Raw genomic sequence first — 18064 nt, 5'->3', positions numbered from 1 at the left:
TCACCCTCCTTTTTCCAAGATAACAGCACTCAGTCTTCTCTTAAAATGGCTGTTGAGGCCTGAGAATACATAGCAATGGATCTGAGATAGTTCCTCCATGCAAAATGTATTCAGATCCACAGGAGTCCTTGGTCTTTGCTTGTGGGCTCCCCTCTACAGCTCACCCGACACACCCCCCTGATTTTATGTCAGGAGACTGGGATACACATTGCAAAAGCCTGATTCTGTGGTCAGTTCAGCATATTTTATGGATTTAGAGGAATGCTGGGGATCATTGCTCACTAATGGAAGATCCAACCATGACCCAGTTTTAGCCTACTACAGAGGCAGCCAATTTTTGGTCTAAAATCTCCCAGCACTTGATGTTGATTATGCCTAACAAGGTTCCTAGGGCCTTTGACAGCAAAACAACTGTAAATTAGTGGAAGCCCTTGAGATACTTAACTCAGCATCAACATCAGGTATCCGTATCTTCAGTCCACGCTGGGTGAAATATTCATATGACTGCCAAGGCTGTAGTTGGAATTATTCTGATTCTGGGACTCGCTTAGAATAAATGTTTATCTTTTCTTTTGATTTGTGCTGGTTCCTTGGCTCTGGGTTCCAACTTAACCTTGCACTTTATTTCTGTTCCTGTTTCTTTGCGAAGGTCAAGTTGTGTATTCACTAGCAAGTCTGTTTTCTTTTAGTTAATTACAAGTAGTGAGTCTGCATTCATAAGTGAGCATATTATTTCTCGTTTGTTGTCTCATTGCCATTGCTTGGGTGTAACCCATATGCTAAATCCAATTAATCTTATATCTGATTCACAGTTGGTTTTGAATTGATATTTTTTTCCAACCTTTTAGAATACGTACAGAATTCAGGAGGTTCCTTTAGGTTAACTTTCAGAAATGCAACCGTTTATGATTTTTTTCACAATAGACCATGGTTGGATTCACAGCTGCCACATGATAAATGTCAACAACACAAAAAAGTTAATTTCACTCAACCCTTAGCAAATATATAGAATTTAAACTGAGAGACGAGCTTCCATCTCTCGTCTGACCACCTCTCATCTCAAACTAACAGGTGAGGTTCCTCAGTCCCCCTCCTAACCTGACGTGAACCTGACCGCGCGCTTCCTGTAGCCGTCACGGATATCTCCGCTAGAGACTTGGCGGCGGGCCCTGCCTGCGTTCTAAGCGATCGGTGAGCGAGCAGGACTGGCCTCGCGGGTGCGTCCACCTCACAGGCTCCGTCTCGTAGCCGTTAGCCGCCAGCTCGCCAGTAGGAGTTTCCAGCCGCGCGGCTCTAGCCGAAGCGTCATTACTCCTGTTTACACGGCGGCAGCTGCTGGGGCCACTCTCCCTCAGCGTGAAAATTAGCTCGGTTCTCAGGAAAGAGAGCGGGAGAGAGCGCTGGCAAGCGCGCAAAAGAAAAGGCCATCACAATGCCTTTTTTTCAATTAGGTGGCCTGAATAGATGAGGAAGAGGGGGCAGGGGGGGCGTGTGTTGAGGGTGTGTGTGCATGCCTGTACGTAAATCTGCGCAGCTTGTGCGCAACGAGTGTAGCGTAAATCTGTGCAGTGCGTACATAGCGAGCATACACAGTTTGTACATCGTCTACATGTTATTGTGAGTGTGAGTCTATGTGTGTGAACTCCATGTTTTTTTGTTTTTTTTTGTCGATGATGTATTCCTTTCTGAAAGCTGTTGCAAATATGAGATCGTTATCATGAGTAGGGATAAGCTGTGGAATGGAAAAGCCAGACTGGGTATCTGTATGCACGCGTGGTATAAGATAAAGGAATACGCTCCCCGCATCCAAATTGACAGAGACCACCAGGAAGATTCAAAGGGGGTCTGCTCTGACATTATACCACAGTAATGGCGGCGACTCAAACCAGGCAGGACAAAAGCGTTTTGGGTAAATATTCAGGTGTGTGCTAATGCGGCTCTGTGGTTTCTACATGGTCACATGAGTCAAACGATGCTACTTCTGCGCAGACGCAAGTGCTACAACCATTAGGACATCAGCTGTATGCACCGCTGTCTGCTTGATTGTCAAATCCATCCTACATAGCTTCCAAAGAGTTAACCATTCGAAACCCGCCTGGCTAAAGCCTGCTTTACGGCTGTGTCGGAGCCACGTGAAATAAGGTGTAAGGGACCATTATGGATTTTCAGCAGAACAGCCATTAATCCCGCTATCTGTGTATAAACCAGCACAGAGTTACGCGAAAACTGTAAATTCCACGCCTTCAAAACTCTGGCGCGCCGGTCATCATTATTTTCGTTTTACTTTGCTCCTGGGAAAGATGGGAGCTTTGGGGCTGAAACTATTCAAAACAAAATATGTCAATTATCTCCTTTTTTTTCGCCCTGCTAGTCTGTGCATTTCGCATTTCAGAAAATGCATTTCTCCCACGCCTGTCTGTTAGCGTGCCGCGCAGCGCCGACATTGCCATTCACGTGGGCTAGCTTGTGCCTTTGAATGCTTTTTTCTCCCCCCTTTCCCGAAATGGCAATCCAATCTTGCTGCTTCTCAGAGTGCAGGAGGCTGCTGATTGCAAAACTAACGAGGCTGTCTGCATTCTGAAAATAACAACACTAAACAGAGCTAAAAGAAGCAAATGCTTTTAGACTGTGACGTTTACATTATCTGAGCCCACTAGCACAACGACATCAACATGCCTGTCTCTTGGGAAATATATTTGTTTGTACTGGATTCTTGGCTTAAGTTATTCAATATCACTGAGCCCCTACACCCACCCCCTTCTTCCAACCACACCACCGCCAATGACACAGAGCACAACACTTTCCATTGCATTTGAACCAAAATCAGTAACAAAAAAAAAAAAGAATTACATTGATTGTATGCTAATATTATATTCACTCTACAAAATCACTCACCAACACGTTAATCTGATGAGAGGACTGATTGCTGCACTCTTTAAAACCAATATGTGTTTTCCACAGTAAACAACTGTGTGCTTAATGGTAGAGGGCCTGCTTCACAGCCAGCTCCCAGGTGCCACGGATATGATGAAGCAAAACCAATCATTTTAAGTTCTTCTTAAGGCGCTTTACGTAAGGCAGGCTGCTGGCAACGCTTCCCAGAGAAGGCAGGAAGTCTGTCAATCAGGGCTTTGCAAAAGAGGGCATACTACAAGACTGCCGCTGCTGCTACCTAATTGCACTTCCACTGCAACAGATGACAATGCTCAGTTTAACAGGGGACATTTTAATAATTCAGCGCAAGGTGAAAGCATCGATCATTCAGGACGACACTTGATTTACCCAAGTGGGTACAAGGGGGACTCGGGGTGTGCCAAGGCCGCAAACATTTGGCGTGTTTTCTTTGTCTGGCAACATGGCAGGACGGGGAAAGAAAAGGGAGAGGGGGGTGGAGCAAGAGAGGGAAAGCATGAGAGGTGAAAAAGAGAGGGAGAGGCGGCGGGGGGGGGGGGGCAGGAGGTAGAGGCTGGAAGAGGGGAAGATGACAGGTGTCTAAGCCTTGCTGTTTTCTCTGCTCCAGTGCGGTAATAGGTCATGTCACGAAAACAGCATGGAGGAACCCTGAGCTTCCAGACGGGAGTCACGTATGATCAGCATCAGGGAAAGAGAGAAGAGAGAGAAGAGAGAGAAGAGAGAAAGGGGGGAAATGGCTGTGGTGTAGGGCAGCCTAATGGTCAGGGGCTTGCAGCTCCAAGTTTGTAGATTTCTGGGCGGGGCCGCTGCTGATGCACCCTTTCGAAAAGACACTTAACCTCAATTGCTTTAGTTAATATCCTGCCACATAAATGGATTGTATGTAAAAGAAAACAAGCGGTGCGGGCTGCTCTGAATGGGAGTGTCTGTCGAATGCCAACAGTAAATGCAATGTAAATGGAGACGGAGAGAGCAAAGAGAGAAACAACACAAGTCTGGCCGAGAAAAAACACGCCGTGTCATCACTGAAATCTTCTTCTTTAGGCAAGAGAATAGAAGATGAGAGAAAGAGGGAAGGAGAAAAAGACTGACAGATCAAGAAACGAACACCGGGGGGGGCGCGTGTGGTGACTCCTTATCTCGCTTTTATCGTTATTCTCTTTCATTTCTCTGACATTTCAGATCAGGGCATTTTCTGAACATGTAGACAGTTTCGCAGTATGGTGAGCTGAGGTAACACCTTAAGCAGTTCAGTTCACATTGCGAAGGATTTGGAGAGAAAAAAAAGAAAACACATCCTCTGTTGCCACGACATCGATGCGGTTTAGAGCTCAGCAAGCAAAAGCACGAATACACGCAAACTCAAGTGCAAGCCCACTAGTAAACACACGTACACAGGAAATCAGCTGTGCAAGCAAAACACTCCCGTTTTATATTAAAAATGTATAGGCTACATTTCTTTGCCTTTTTGCCTGTGAACACAGCACCTAAGAAAACGGGTTTAAGTATACGAATCAACCCTACGCACTGGTATCAAATCCTGAAAGTTCTGACAGCGAGCCTGCTGTTAAAATTATAGATGCACTGATATCTTTTTCCTTTGCTGATTCTGACGTTGAGTAAAAGAATGAACCAATATCAAGTACTGATGCTGATGGGTTTTTTATGAGGAGAAATAAGCAGTGTTGGATTATGGTGGGTGAAAATGCATTATATGCCCTGTTGTAATCCCATAGCCTAGCATGTAAACTGTTGTTAGCGTCCATTAATAACAACATTAATAATAATAATATAGGTATAGGGCATGCTGCCACTGTCATGGTTCTGTGTTTTCCTGTCTGTGTTTCCCTTGTTGGGCCGCCAGAAGGCGGCACTTCTGTTTTGTGTCCTGCTCCCCCCTGTTAATTGTATTATTGTTGTCTCGTTATTCTATCATTGTTCCCACCTGTGTCTTGTTATCCCCTCCTTTTCTGGGTTGATTGTTTTTTGAGTTCACCTGTGTCTTGTTACCCCCTGTCTATTTAAGTTCTTTGTTTCCTTGACTCGGGTGCTGCTTCCATGCGTTTGTTCCCGACTTGTGTTTCAGACCGTATGTACCTGCCTGTGTTTTTGACCTGTTTGTGTTTGTTTGACTTACTTGTACTCTGCCTGCCTGTGTTCTGCCCTGCCTGTGTTTTTGAGTTCCTGTTGTTTTCTGTTTCATTAGATATTTTTTGAGTTTGTGTTTTTGCCCATCGTGGCCTTTTCTGTTCCCTACTTGTTTGCCTGTCGTGTAAGTAAAACGAGACTGGAAAGAAGGGGGGAAACCATGAAAACCCTGAACCACCCGAATAGTGAAATCACACAAATACAGGGGAGTGAAGCAGCTCAGGGAACACAGACACAGATACAGTACTGGGGAGACAAGTGACCGGGAGAGATACCAATACAGACTACAACAACCACACCAAGGCGTAACTTGGCGGGATGGCATACCTGCCATAATAATAATAATAATAGCAACATTACTACTACTACTAATACCACTACCACTACTACTACCACTACTACTACTACTACTACTACTACTACTACTACTACTAATAATAATAATAATAATGTCAGCCCAGAGAAAATGGTATCGCTGTATGTTAAACACCATTTAAAATAGAAATGGGAAATTGATTGAAGGCATCCAGAAGCAGCTCCTTTCAAACAGGCAGCCTTTAGACACAATGGCAGCCTGGAGTCCCTTCACCCTGAAATAACAGCTGATGCGCTCCCATTATCCCAAACAGCACCTGGGGGGCGCTGATAGCCCGAGCGTACCTGGCTGTCACCTGCGGGAAGTAGCAAAGTTATCACTGTGCCCCGAACGAGGCCTGCAGAGAAAGGGTAGACTGATCGCCGTCGTCACGGATATAAGCCACGCTCATCGCGCGCGCTCACCGTGACCGAGGTGCCGAACCTGAACGGGCTCAAGTGGAACCGCGCCGTCGTCCCGGAGTGCCGTGATGATAAGGCACAAAGGAGGAATAATGAATTGATTGCGGTCGTGGTTCACTGCGAACGCCCCCGGTCCAATAGGCTTCTTCGGTTTTGAAATGGTACCAGGGCTCTTTCACAACAAAAAAAAAACAACTCCAGGGGTGGATTGTGCATGAACATTCCCAACACTTACAATTCAGCTTTACAAGGGCCGGTGCAGCTTCAGTAGTGCATTCACCTGTTTTCCCAACTCATTTAACTGAACTAATGTCAACTAATTTCCTTTCGTATATCCCAAATTACAACACGTCCAACGATTATGCTCAATTAAATTAAATTAAATTAAATTAAATTAAATTAATGTATTAACAAATAATGCAATCAGCTATGTACAGATACACTGCTTGCTGGTGGAGCTAATAGATACTGTATTTCAAAATGTACTTTTATTTCTAAGAACCATTCAAGAAGTTCCATTTGCAGGTGAAAATAGTCAAAGGCATATGCTTAAACATCCCTGAGCCTAATTAAAAACTGTAATATGGGGGATCAGAGTCATGAAAAAGACATCAATTGTTAGTATTACTACTGACAGCATTGTATTTAATTCAGTGCTGATTGACAATTAATCAGTCCATTATTTAAATCAGCTGAAATTTATTCTATGAAAAAGTCATTTATTAATTCCAGTGACTTTGTCCCCTCATACTCTTCAGCTTTTTAAGGGAACCAGTTCACATTTGTCAAATATATTTTCAGCTAGGAGAGGTTCTTTTATTCTTTGTTCAGCACGTTACTACTGCGACCCCTGAAACACACGGACATCTATGTACTTACGGCTGTTTGAGTTCTGAGATCCCACACACACCTGTTTCTGAACCCCAGTCACTCAGAGCACAAGGGCTACTTTGTGAACCTCACGGCCGCCTGCTTGCCAACTGATTTACTCTAAGCCCCGTGGGTCACATTACTGTGAGAGTCCCAGGGCAGGATCTTGGTTCCCCTCACTAGTGGCGTTCCCTGGCTGTCAAACACACCTCTCATGCAGATTGAGTTATCCGGTTAGGCCGCATAACGAACTTTAGAAAAAGACCTACTGTCCTCAGAAAGGGCGCTAGTAATTCCTTAGCGACGAGCAGGCCACTTGCGTCCTGAAGCGATGACTCTTCTCAGCTTGTGTCATGCCTGTATTTACATTAGGGATGCAAATAACGAATAATTCAATAATTGGATACACACTTTCTTTGCTTGAATAGTATTCGGATACCTTATTTTTTTTATGGGGTAGAGGGTTCTTACTATGCGTAAATTACAGCAAGATAAACTCCCAGTTCAATTTTAATTCAATGTTTATTAAATTCAGACTGTTACCACATGAAACTTTAGCATATATTTATATGTAATATATATCTTTATGGCAATCATTTGCTTCATTTTGGCAAGCAGACCAGCTAATATAAACATTATGGGTGGTAGCCAAGCTTTGCTCACACGGATTTGTCACCCTCTTGTATTCAGGAGGTGAGGCATATTTTCAGTGTGGTTCAAACAGCAGTTTCAACATAGGCCACAAAATTCCACAGTAATAAGACTTAAATGAAAATTAAACAGGCCTACTCTTTGTTTGCATTACCCGAGTTTTTAATTTCAAAAGAATATCTGAGTACGTGTCTATTCATTTCCATCTCTCAGCTAAGTAACAAATGAGCTTGCTAGATGAAGTGGTCAGCCCAGAGAGGTCAGTGACTCATTTCCCCAAACTGAATATAACTCCTCTCTGCTTCACTGTCTGTGATCTGGATTCCATTGTCACTACGCCCATTAACTTCTTCTGATTGGATGCACCTGACTTGGACACATCTAATTGGATTACGTTGTGTCGAGTCAGGCGAGGCATGTTCGTTCCATGGACACAGGGCCGCTGTGGCTCAGGCCCGCGACAGAGGCTGTGAGCGTCACAGAACTGCACCCACAGAGAGGTTCAGTCCAGCTCCACAAGCTAACCAGAAAGGAAACCTGGCAGCCTCAAAAAAAAAAGAGAGAGAAAAAAAAGTTGAAAATAAGACCACACAGAAAACGTCCGTAATTACAAATGATTGTCGTTTCTATTGGAGAGCGGGGCATATTAATGAGTTCATTAGCACCTCCAGAAGCACATGAAGGGAGAAACCGAAAGGCTGCAGTTTAAATAAATTACAGCACCTGTCACTGCACAAAAGGAAATTACGCTGCGGATCCACCGTCCTCTCAGGGCCTGTTTTTTTATTTATTTTTTTTTTTTTATTTCAACAGAGAGGTCTCATGGAACCGTTTCCTTTGAGACCCAAAGGACACGGATTCATTCCTTTCCAGGGAAATCAGAAATGACCATCGGAGCATTCCCGTCGCGGCCGCTGGAGCCAAAAACATGACAGGGCTAGCCGATCCCATGGTAATAAAAACGTCTTTCCGAGAAAGGATTTCCCTTGGCGTGTGAAGCGGACATCTAAACCACGGCGCTACCAACAGAAAACGCACTCTTTAATGTTAAATGGCTGATGTTACAGCAAACAATCTGCATCTGCCAGCGAGTATCAGTACAAATAGAAATCTACAGCACCTGGAGGCACTGAATACAGTGTACCCCCCCCCCCCCCCAAATGAATAATACAAACAGTTAATGGTTATATAACAACAAAATCCACTTTAAAATGAAGACCCACAAAGCTCAATGCTATATGCTATGAAAGCTTTATACTGTAATAAATATGTGGGGGGTTTTTTTTCATATGGCCACAGAATGCAAGCAGTGACCTCTGGTGTGGTCTGGGCTCTTTCCATGGCCTAATGGACAGGTAGGCAGTTCACTCCTGGGGATTACTGTGGTGCTCGAGTAGATTTAGTAGTTTAGTTCCACTGGGAAGTAAACACAGTGTAGGGGCCTTTATTTAAGCACCCGCTGTTCAGCAACGAGGCACAGCACTCTCCCGTCGAGTGAGCCGCCCACGGGAGCCGGCCCCCACCCCTCGGCGCTCCGAGAACCTCACGCGCAGACGCCACATCATTTCCCCCATTTCAGAAGCACATCAATCGCACAGGACAGAGTGGATTAATCAATAAACTGGTGATGTGTGCTCGTGGTGGGGGGGGGAGGGGGGGGGGGGGTGGATTTGGGTTGAGGGTGAGTGAGGCACACCCCATAATAAACAGCACTCGTGTAGAGGTTGAATTAAATGACACAACACTAGCCAGCAGCACCACCCGACCTGCCCACAGAAAGAGCAGGAAGCAAGGAGCCAAGCTCACAGGCATTTCAGCTCTTATTACAGAGAGACAAATAACTCTCCCCGTATTCACATTATTACTGCAAAACCCTGAAATACTATATATTGCTATATTACTTTAAACCCTTAAATGCTATATATTACCGTATTATTTTAAATCCTTAAATACTAGATGCTATATATTTTACACATTTTTTGTGGTTTGACATTAGGGACTATATTTCAGAAAGTAAACAGTCTACAATTACGGTTGCTGGCTAAGATTAAAGAAGCAGGCACTGTCGGGGTGGCTTATCCTGTTAAGGCATTGTTCTATGGACAGACCCCACGATTTGGGAATCCCAGTCATGCCAGAGCCAGCTTTGACTGGTAGCTCCACAGGGCGATGCATGATTGGTGGTAGTTTCGCTCAGGGTTAGGGAGGCCATCAGAGATCCATTTCTCATCCCTCTCTAGCAAACCCCCACTGGCCCTGTGCCTGCTTGCTAAAGCTGCGCATGAAATGCCGTCCTCCAGTTCATGTTCAAGTAGCTGGCCACATCACATGCTTTGGAGCAGAGCGCGCACTTGTCTCTACCCTCCCGCATTGGCAGCGCGGATCACAGAAGGAGCGTGAAATGTAGCGTACATGATTGGACGTTTCAAACAGGGGAGAAGGGCTGAGTTTTTAATTTACTCCATGTAAAAAATTAACCAAAAAACATCAAAACACCTGCTGTTATTTTAGTTCTACATTCATACAGGATGGGTGTATGTTCTGCCTAGTGTAAACATACACTGTGATGCCACACAAATATGTTGAATACCTGCAAAGCAGCTAAAACTGTTTTATTAACTTTTCTCTAAAGATGGTATTGACAAAGCTGTCCAAGAGGTACCCAAAAATGCCATAATCTGTGACTACTTCTGTCTGCTCATTTGTACAGCTTATTTCACCACATTTTTTATGAAGGAAAGCTACAAATTATAGCTTGTTGGAACGCATTGCTGCCACAGTGAAAAAATATTTTCTGCTCAGTATCTTGTTATGACGAGAAACTTTACTCATTTACAACAAGAAACATAAAATGTCACTGTGTCAGAAATGTGCTGCTGTATAAATCTCATATAAGCACCTGTATTATAAGCATATTTAAAGATTATAGCCCATCCCAGCTAGTTCCCATGGTAAATGTGATGTGATTCCGTTTGATATCATGTCAATGCTTATTGCATTGTTTCATAATTGTTTCATAACATGAGCTCACAAACCCAACACCACACTATTTGGCTTATATGTTCTCTATATGTAGATGTATGATGCATTAGCCTATGTAGTTTGTAGTATGGCGAATGCTACATGAGATCCACTTCAAGTAGTCTTGTCAGATTAGGGAAGCAGCCATTTCTATGCATCAAATGTAGCCCCATAAGCTTAGCAGCTAGGGACTGGCACACTGCTGCCACAGAGCTACAGATCTATTTTCTGTCTCTCCAAATTGTAAAATATTGGGTACCTTGATCTTGAGACAATCATTGTTGATTTAGCAGAACAACTGAATCAATTATTTGACTGTGCCTTCAAAGGGAACAAAAACCAGAATAATAATTACAAATCTGCCACACTCATTACATGGAGGCAGTAGTGATAAAAACCAATGCTAGGGATGAATAAGCCTAGAGTTGTTAATCCTCATAGAGCTGTGTAATACCTCCAACGTGCCTCCTATTGAATTACCTGAGTGGGTGGTCTTAGAATATTTTCCTAGTTCAGCGGTTAGCTGATATTAGCCTCCAGCTCACTGCGACTAAAGAAGGACCCCACTGGCTCAGAATTATACAGAACCAGGAACGCACTGCAATAAAAAGAACATCAGGCTTTGCCTTCTACCGTTGCGCTCTATTTATGTTTTACGATGAGGAGGTCTGAGGACTTCCCTCTCGGTTCTGTTTTTAAGGCTGATTCACACATGACAATTAAGATACACATACCCAGCGTGTGCAGTTCTAACAAAAGAGAAGTTGAAACATCATTGACTATATCCATACAGGTTATTAGTTTCCAAGCTTTCAAATGAATGATATCTTGCCTTGGAAAAAAAAAAAAAAGAATAAATCAATTTTTCATGTTTCCTCAAACTAGAAAATAAATGACAGCTAATCGAGCATTAAGGATCAACAAAAAAAAAGAAAAAAAAGCCACTGAACAGCTGGCATAACAAATCAGATCAGAACGGAGCACTACGCCACATGGTCAGTGTGAAAAATGAGCGTTTTTTGAAATTGAAGCATCTGTTGCGTTTGCGGATCTTTTTTAAAACCGGACCTCGTACTGTACCTTGCATGCACGCTGTCAGCAATGCAAAGCGCACGTCTGTCAGCAATGCAAAGGCAAACGTGTCTCGGGTTCCACATGCTGGGGAAGGGGCTGGAGGAGATTGGAGGGAGGGGAGCGGGGTGTGGTCGGTTTCCTGTTCTTTCAGCAGAGCGGCACCCGCAGTCGCAGCATCTTAAGCTTCATATACAGTACCTTTTCCTTTTACTAGCCTCACGTGCTAGCGCGCAACCCACGGATGACTTTTCCGCAGCCACGGCGCTAACCAAACGTGCGCAGGTAATCCTTAAGCACGCTATCATAGCCCTATGCAGAGGATTTCTGCACATTAATCCAGCAGATGCACGTACCCACAGTAGCTTACTTCTTAATAAAAAAGTGCATCCACATGGGCTATATGAGCAACAGTATCAGACCCAGAACACCCAGACCAGCGAGTGTACTGTACTTTACACCATTCCTTAAGCAATACTTTCAAGTTAACCATGCCAACCAAGAACCGTAACACAAATTGTAAGTATACGCAGAGAAACCCTCTGGCCACTGCACACGTAATCCCAGGGTTTCTGGCAAAGCCATAGCCGCACGAGGCAAATCCTGGCACACCCATCTGGCCACCCCCACACACAGGTAATCCCAGTACCCCGCACCTGTTCCTTCCACTAAAACCAGTGCCTGAGGAGCAGGGACCGATGTTTTCTCACTGGCACGACTGGCCCTAACCTGTTAATACATCCACATCACTATCAATTGTTCCATTACACAGAGGACGGCAGTAAAATATTGGGAAGCGGGCCAATGTCCTTTTTCATTGTTTGCCAAGCTTTGTGAAGGTAGGCTGGCAGGTCCATTTTTTTCTCTCTATTTACCAGGGCTGTTTCCCACGAAACAACCTTCCAACAAAATGGAAGAAAAATGAAAATAAAATAAAATCAAATAATGACAGCTTGAAGAAGCATCAGAAAATCCTGCTGCAGCAGTCTTATAACACAAGTATTAATATACTGTTTTCTTCTCATGCTCAAATATGCTTTGTTTTATCAAGCCTGACAAAACAAAGCATAAGAAGTTTGCATAAACCAACAATAAGTATACACAAACACAAGCAAGCTCAGTACAACCAGTAATACTGTTAAATAAAACACGTAAGCTAAGTAACAACAAGATGAAAAGGCTGCCCCATTTTCCATTTTTGAATCCTCTCCCATTCTCCATTTAGGACCACAGTGGCACTGTCATTAATTCCTTATTTCTGAATCTACAAGTCATTAGCAGTCAAAAAGAATCCACTCGGTGGCCATTAATGATAATGGAATCAGACAGCTGCGGAGTAAAGTGAAGCGCACCATCCTTCTCTTTAACAAATCTAGAGACCTTCAGCTTGATTCCCTGCCCTCTCCCAGAGTCAGGAGGCTGCTGGGTTTAGCTCCCCGAAATTGGTCCTTACAGTCACGTGTTGCACTTCGCCCAGGAAAGAAAAGAGAAAAAAAAGAAAAAAAGCACCCAAAGAAGAAAAATTGCTCCAGTACCAAAACTAATCTCCCTGTCAGCCACCAGAGACAGTGGGAAGCTAACTCGCTCCAATTTCCATGTGCTTTCAGGCTAAACAGCGAGCGGGACTGATAAGAGGCTGTGCTGAAACAGCCTACGTACTTTTGGGTGGGGGGGGGGGCTACAGGAGGGATGACTTCATTTACTGTATATGGGAGAGCAGCAGCAGCACTGCTAATTACCGAGACTTGTTGTGAAACATGATCGTATCACAGGAGACAAAGAAAGCTGCAATGCGATACTCAGCAACACAGGCACAGCAAGAAGATTTCTTTTCAAAATGCTGAGCTCTCGCTGACATAGCAGGCCCGCACGCTAAAACACAGCCACACGCGTATGCACTCAATTGATTTTACACACAGCAAGGAGTCTCAACTTCAGGTAGGTATTTTTTGTGGAGAAATAATAATAAATAATAATAAATAAATACAGCAATATGCTTTATCTGGGAAACAATGTACCGCATCGTCCTCAAACTCGGAGCATTGTGGATCAGAGGACTGGAACAGCGGCTAAAAACTGCATCAGATATCGTGCTACGCTAACAGGCACGGACCCCGAAGAACGCCGCCGTCGACACAGTGTGAGAAATCCATTTGCCCAAAAGAATGTTCTTTCACTGTAACCCCCCGCTCCCATTAGCCGCTCTATCTCGTGTTCCAACCACAACATTCATGCTCCATCTGCAGTAACCGGAGCCGCTGAACGCTACGGGAATGCGCCGCTACGGCTATCCTACGCGACTGACGCGGCCGAGGTACGACACGGCGCGGATAAAGAGGGGGGGGTGGCGAAAGGAAGGGGGTACTCACGCTGGCACTGGCCCTCGCTCTCCTCGAAGCCCGGCTGGCAGACGCAGCGCCCGATGGGCACCAGCCAGCCGCCGTCGGCGCTGCAGTACATGCGCGGCAGCTCAAACTCCTCCGAGTCGTTGACGCAGGAGCCGTGCACCTCCACCAGGGCCGAGTCGCCGCCCGTCACCGTGTCGGGGAAGCGCGCCAGGTTGAGCACCGTCAGCGGGCACTTCTTGTAGAAGACGCGCACCGACACCAGGGCGATGCAGGCGCCCACGTCCTGGAAGGCCAGGTAGAAGCCCTTCTTGCTCAGGTTGCTGACGTCCCGCACCTCGGTGTTGAGCTTCATCACGCGGTCGCCCACGTCCACCTGGGTGAAGCTCTCGTCGGCGGCGATGGTGTCGATCTTCACGTACTGGCTCTCCTTGATGAACCACAGGTTGGCGTTGTTGGACTCGTAGTAGTACATGTTGAAGGTCTCCTTGCAGGTGCCCGGCACCCCGGGCAGGCTGTTGCAGTCGCGGAGGGTGAACTTGATCTCGATGTAGACCCGCTGGGCCCCGTCGCGCGGGATGTGGCTGGTGCGCAGCCAGTTGTTCTGGTTGGCCTCCATCACGTTGCACACCTGGTAGGTCCGCATGGGCGTGTTCCTCTCGTCCATCACGCTGATCTCCTCCCACTGCAAGGGATCGCAATACGCATCAGGCGCCGTGCGCGTATGTGCGAGCGTGCTTGTGCGTGCATGGCGATATACGTCTGAAATGTATTGCGCGATTTTTGTAGCTCTGTGTGTGTGCGTGTGTGTGTAGGTGTGTGATTGCGTGCTCGTGCCTGTCTGCCAGTGTGTGTGGCTAAGCCTGTGAGGGTATGCACTTCCATCTGCATTTGAGAGTGTGTGTGTGGGTGCATTCTTTGTGTGTATGTTTGTGTGCGTGCGTGTGTGTGTGTGTGTGTGTGTGTGTATGTTTGTGAGTGCGTCTGTGTGCTTGATTGTGTAAGTCTGGAGAGAACAACTGTCGTTTAATTTTAGACCATCTGTTTTCACTTCTATGCATATCTGTAATTGAGAACGCTTCTCGCCTGAACAAAACACGTCTCTTTCCTTATGGAAAAAATAAACAAACGTGCCAGGGAGGCTCAGCCCAATTCCTTGAATTGTGCTTTCTTTTTTTAAATGACGGATCACTGAAATAATACGCGGCACTGTCTTTGCACGAACTCGATCGAGGGTGGAAATATTCAGGACCACCTTGCTCGTTCAGAGTTCAGCTAATTCAAGGGCTCTTGTGAACACTGAGTAATAAAAAACCATTGCAATAAGAAACGATTGACAGACATAATGCTCCTGTTCTTCAGGCAAGGGGGGTACAGCCACTTCTTGGACCTCGCTCCCTGTCATTTTCTAGAGTCAACATGGTAATTTGCCGAGACTTGTGTATATTGGACATGTTCTCGGGAAAGAAAAGGGTCATGTTGCAATTTCAACAAAACCTTTACTGAACATACAGCAAGCCAAGCCTCGGGACCTCAAGACTGAGTGCTTTTTTGTCACGTTCTAGCAATTAAACAGCCTTGAATGCTTCACTTGTTGTTCAGGCAGAAGCCATTTATTAATCTAGCTTGAATTTAAGAGCGCGTTGTTCCTGAGACTCTCGAGTTAAATTATGACAGCTCGCGCGTTCTCAGTTCAGGCTGCGTGGGGACTGTCGGGCAGCACAATGATTTGGTCACGTGACGCGACGAGTGCTTTGAGGTCAATGCCGTCCCGTTAAAAAAAAAAGAGAGAAAATATGTTAAAAGGAAAGTCAGGCATGACTGCACAAGACTGAACCACCGGTGGACCACAGAGCTCAGCTTCACTAATGAGAAAGAGGCAGCTAGAAACAATTACCGTCCTCCATATATTGTTTTCCACCCCCCCGTGAGCAATAACTGTGGCATTTCCAAAGAGTGCTTATAAAGATAAAGACTGCAGTACAGTCCTTTTCCCATTGATTTCTTAAGCACAATGCTTAAGATCACTTTGTTCCACAGTCTAAAGATGTCCTGAAGGAAGGACTCATTTACTGTTGAGACATTTTGAGGTGGGCGTTCGCCGCTAATATTGATATGTGGAGAAAATAAAAGGTTGTTTTTAATAGAGGAAAAGCCACTCGTGTTCACAGTTCCTGGTATGCAGGCAACACGGTTTCACTTATTACTGGGGTCCCTGCAGAATATACCAAGAGACGCTTCATTCGCGAAACTGTACTCTATGGAGCCAATCCATTTCTGACAGTTTTATTGCTATGAAGCCAAGCCAGCACCTGGGCTCGTGCATTCATTTAAACCTGTCATTCGTTAAGCTCAGTTTTGCCCAATCATCATCTTGTGGCTTAAGACACTTCATCATACCTGAAAAACAAACATAAAAGGACGTAAAAAAATGGCAAGAACGTCTTTTGGTAACACCTCTGCAAAAGCATGGCTTTATTTTTAGCTTACTTTCTCATTTTTACTCCCTATTTCCTCCCTTCCCCCCTCTATTGATTAAAGGAAGGTCCTGGGTCACCTTAATGCCAATCCACAGCAAACATCTGGTTGTGGAAGAGCTGAGTTCAGCCCTGACCTTTGGGTCAAGTGGTGTGCAATTGAGTCAATAAGCCAAATATCCAGAGGAGGTGAGGGTCTTCCAGTGGAAATACACATTCCCCCCCTTAATTCCTCTAACAACACTTCTATGTGCAGGCTAGGGGGGGGTCAAGGGTGAACATCTTAATCCCATTGTACAAAATAAAAGACTCCTCAGAGTTACTTTCTGTGGCTCCCTGCGGAAACAGAAAGGGATTTATTCTCCGAGGTCTCCCTATCTCAACATGGTAGTTCTTCAAAGGCTAAAAAAGGAGAAAAACACTCCCATCCTCCCCCTCTGAAATGCGCATGCCATTTGAAGACCCGATCGAGAGTCTCTCAGGAGCATTTCTTATACCACGTCAGGCAATTGGCACAGGCAGAATGTTTTCCACTGAAACTCCACGTGTTTCCATGTGGGGGTGGAAGGGTCATCAAGAGGCTGGCCTTAAACCCTGAAGGGTATAACTCCAGTCCAGCGTTACAGTAAAATACCCACAAGGAGGCTGCTTTACAACTGCAGGCAATAGCTAGAGACCAGGACACAAGAAAGACTGCTCCTGTTCTACCAAGGGACAAACCGTGTAGGCCCAGGGTAAACTACAGCTGCACAGAGCACCACCAAAATATATTGCCGCCCATAACCTCCAGCTGTGAGCCTGATGCAGGAAGTGACGGCGTGTCAGAAATGCCTTCTGCGAGGTTGTAACATCTTCTCATACCCACTCACCTCACACTAAACAATCATTTGGAAGAGATCTGTTTTCCAGTTGACAAAATTGCACCCATGTAATCTTCTAGCACACCTGTTGTCCTAATGTGTGCCCTAGTGTGACTATTTCGAACCTCACCTCAAACAAGCTCAGACTACCATGTTAGATTGCACATATCAATTTATCACTGCATGATTTCAAATGGGGGCAAGTGCAGGAAGTGATGTCATGTGAAACCGGCAAATTAGATGAAACGAGCAGCCCTGTGGCTCTGTCACTCTTCCCCATGGTGGTCCAAATCACTTGTCCTCAAAAAGGCTTCTGGCTTCAACCCTATCTTGGCTGCATGATTGAGCTGGGGCCTAGGACATTTATGTACCATAATGCAAGAGTTATGCAAGCTTAAGATTCCTCAATTTCCTAAAAGATTTACGACATCCACTGCCTGTCATCAACACGGCTATTTCCAGTTCAGCAGAACAATTTGTAAATTCAGTTTTTGCTCCAGATTTAGCCGACTCAAAAGTCATTATTTTGCCATTCCATTTATACGCGCTGCAGAGGGGTGTAATGTGACGCTATCCAATACCGGTCCTGACAGCTCTGTTAAATCATTTAGCAGGCTGTTCTAAAAACCCAAAGATTGATTTTCTTTAAAGCTCAATATGGGTTTTTACAAACTTGATTATTTTTAGGCCGCTGTGGGTGGAACGGCGAGGAATGATGGAGGTGACGCTGTTTCTTTTTCCAGCCGCACTTTCTGTCATTTGCAGCAGAGCAGGAGGAGAGCAGGGCCTATTGGATTAATCTTCGCTCAGAGGAGAGAGGGGAATATGCGATGCTGCGGGTTTGTGTTTACTGCAGATTTAATCTGATGTGGGTTTTGCGTTTCCTGTATCCACTGAGGAGTTATTGTGAAGAGCACTCTCGGACTCTGCA

General features: G+C 45.1%; 1 protein-coding gene across 1 annotated transcript in view; it reads right to left on the bottom strand.

The window, feature by feature from the left end:
* epha4b (eph receptor A4b) overlaps window positions 1–18064 on the bottom strand; it is a 96132-nt gene that overhangs the window by 64260 nt on the left and 13808 nt on the right. Inside the window, exon 3 of the mRNA XM_064338849.1 lies at window positions 13821–14481. Coding sequence (XP_064194919.1) covers window positions 13821–14481 — 661 coding nt within the window. The remainder of the gene's footprint in view (window positions 1–13820; window positions 14482–18064) is intronic.

The sequence above is a fragment of the Anguilla rostrata genome, chromosome 6 (genome assembly GCF_018555375.3).
Source record: "Anguilla rostrata isolate EN2019 chromosome 6, ASM1855537v3, whole genome shotgun sequence".
In the NCBI taxonomy this organism is placed as follows: Eukaryota; Metazoa; Chordata; class Actinopteri; order Anguilliformes; family Anguillidae; genus Anguilla; species Anguilla rostrata.
This window is presented reverse-complemented; position numbering and strand designations above follow the sequence as displayed.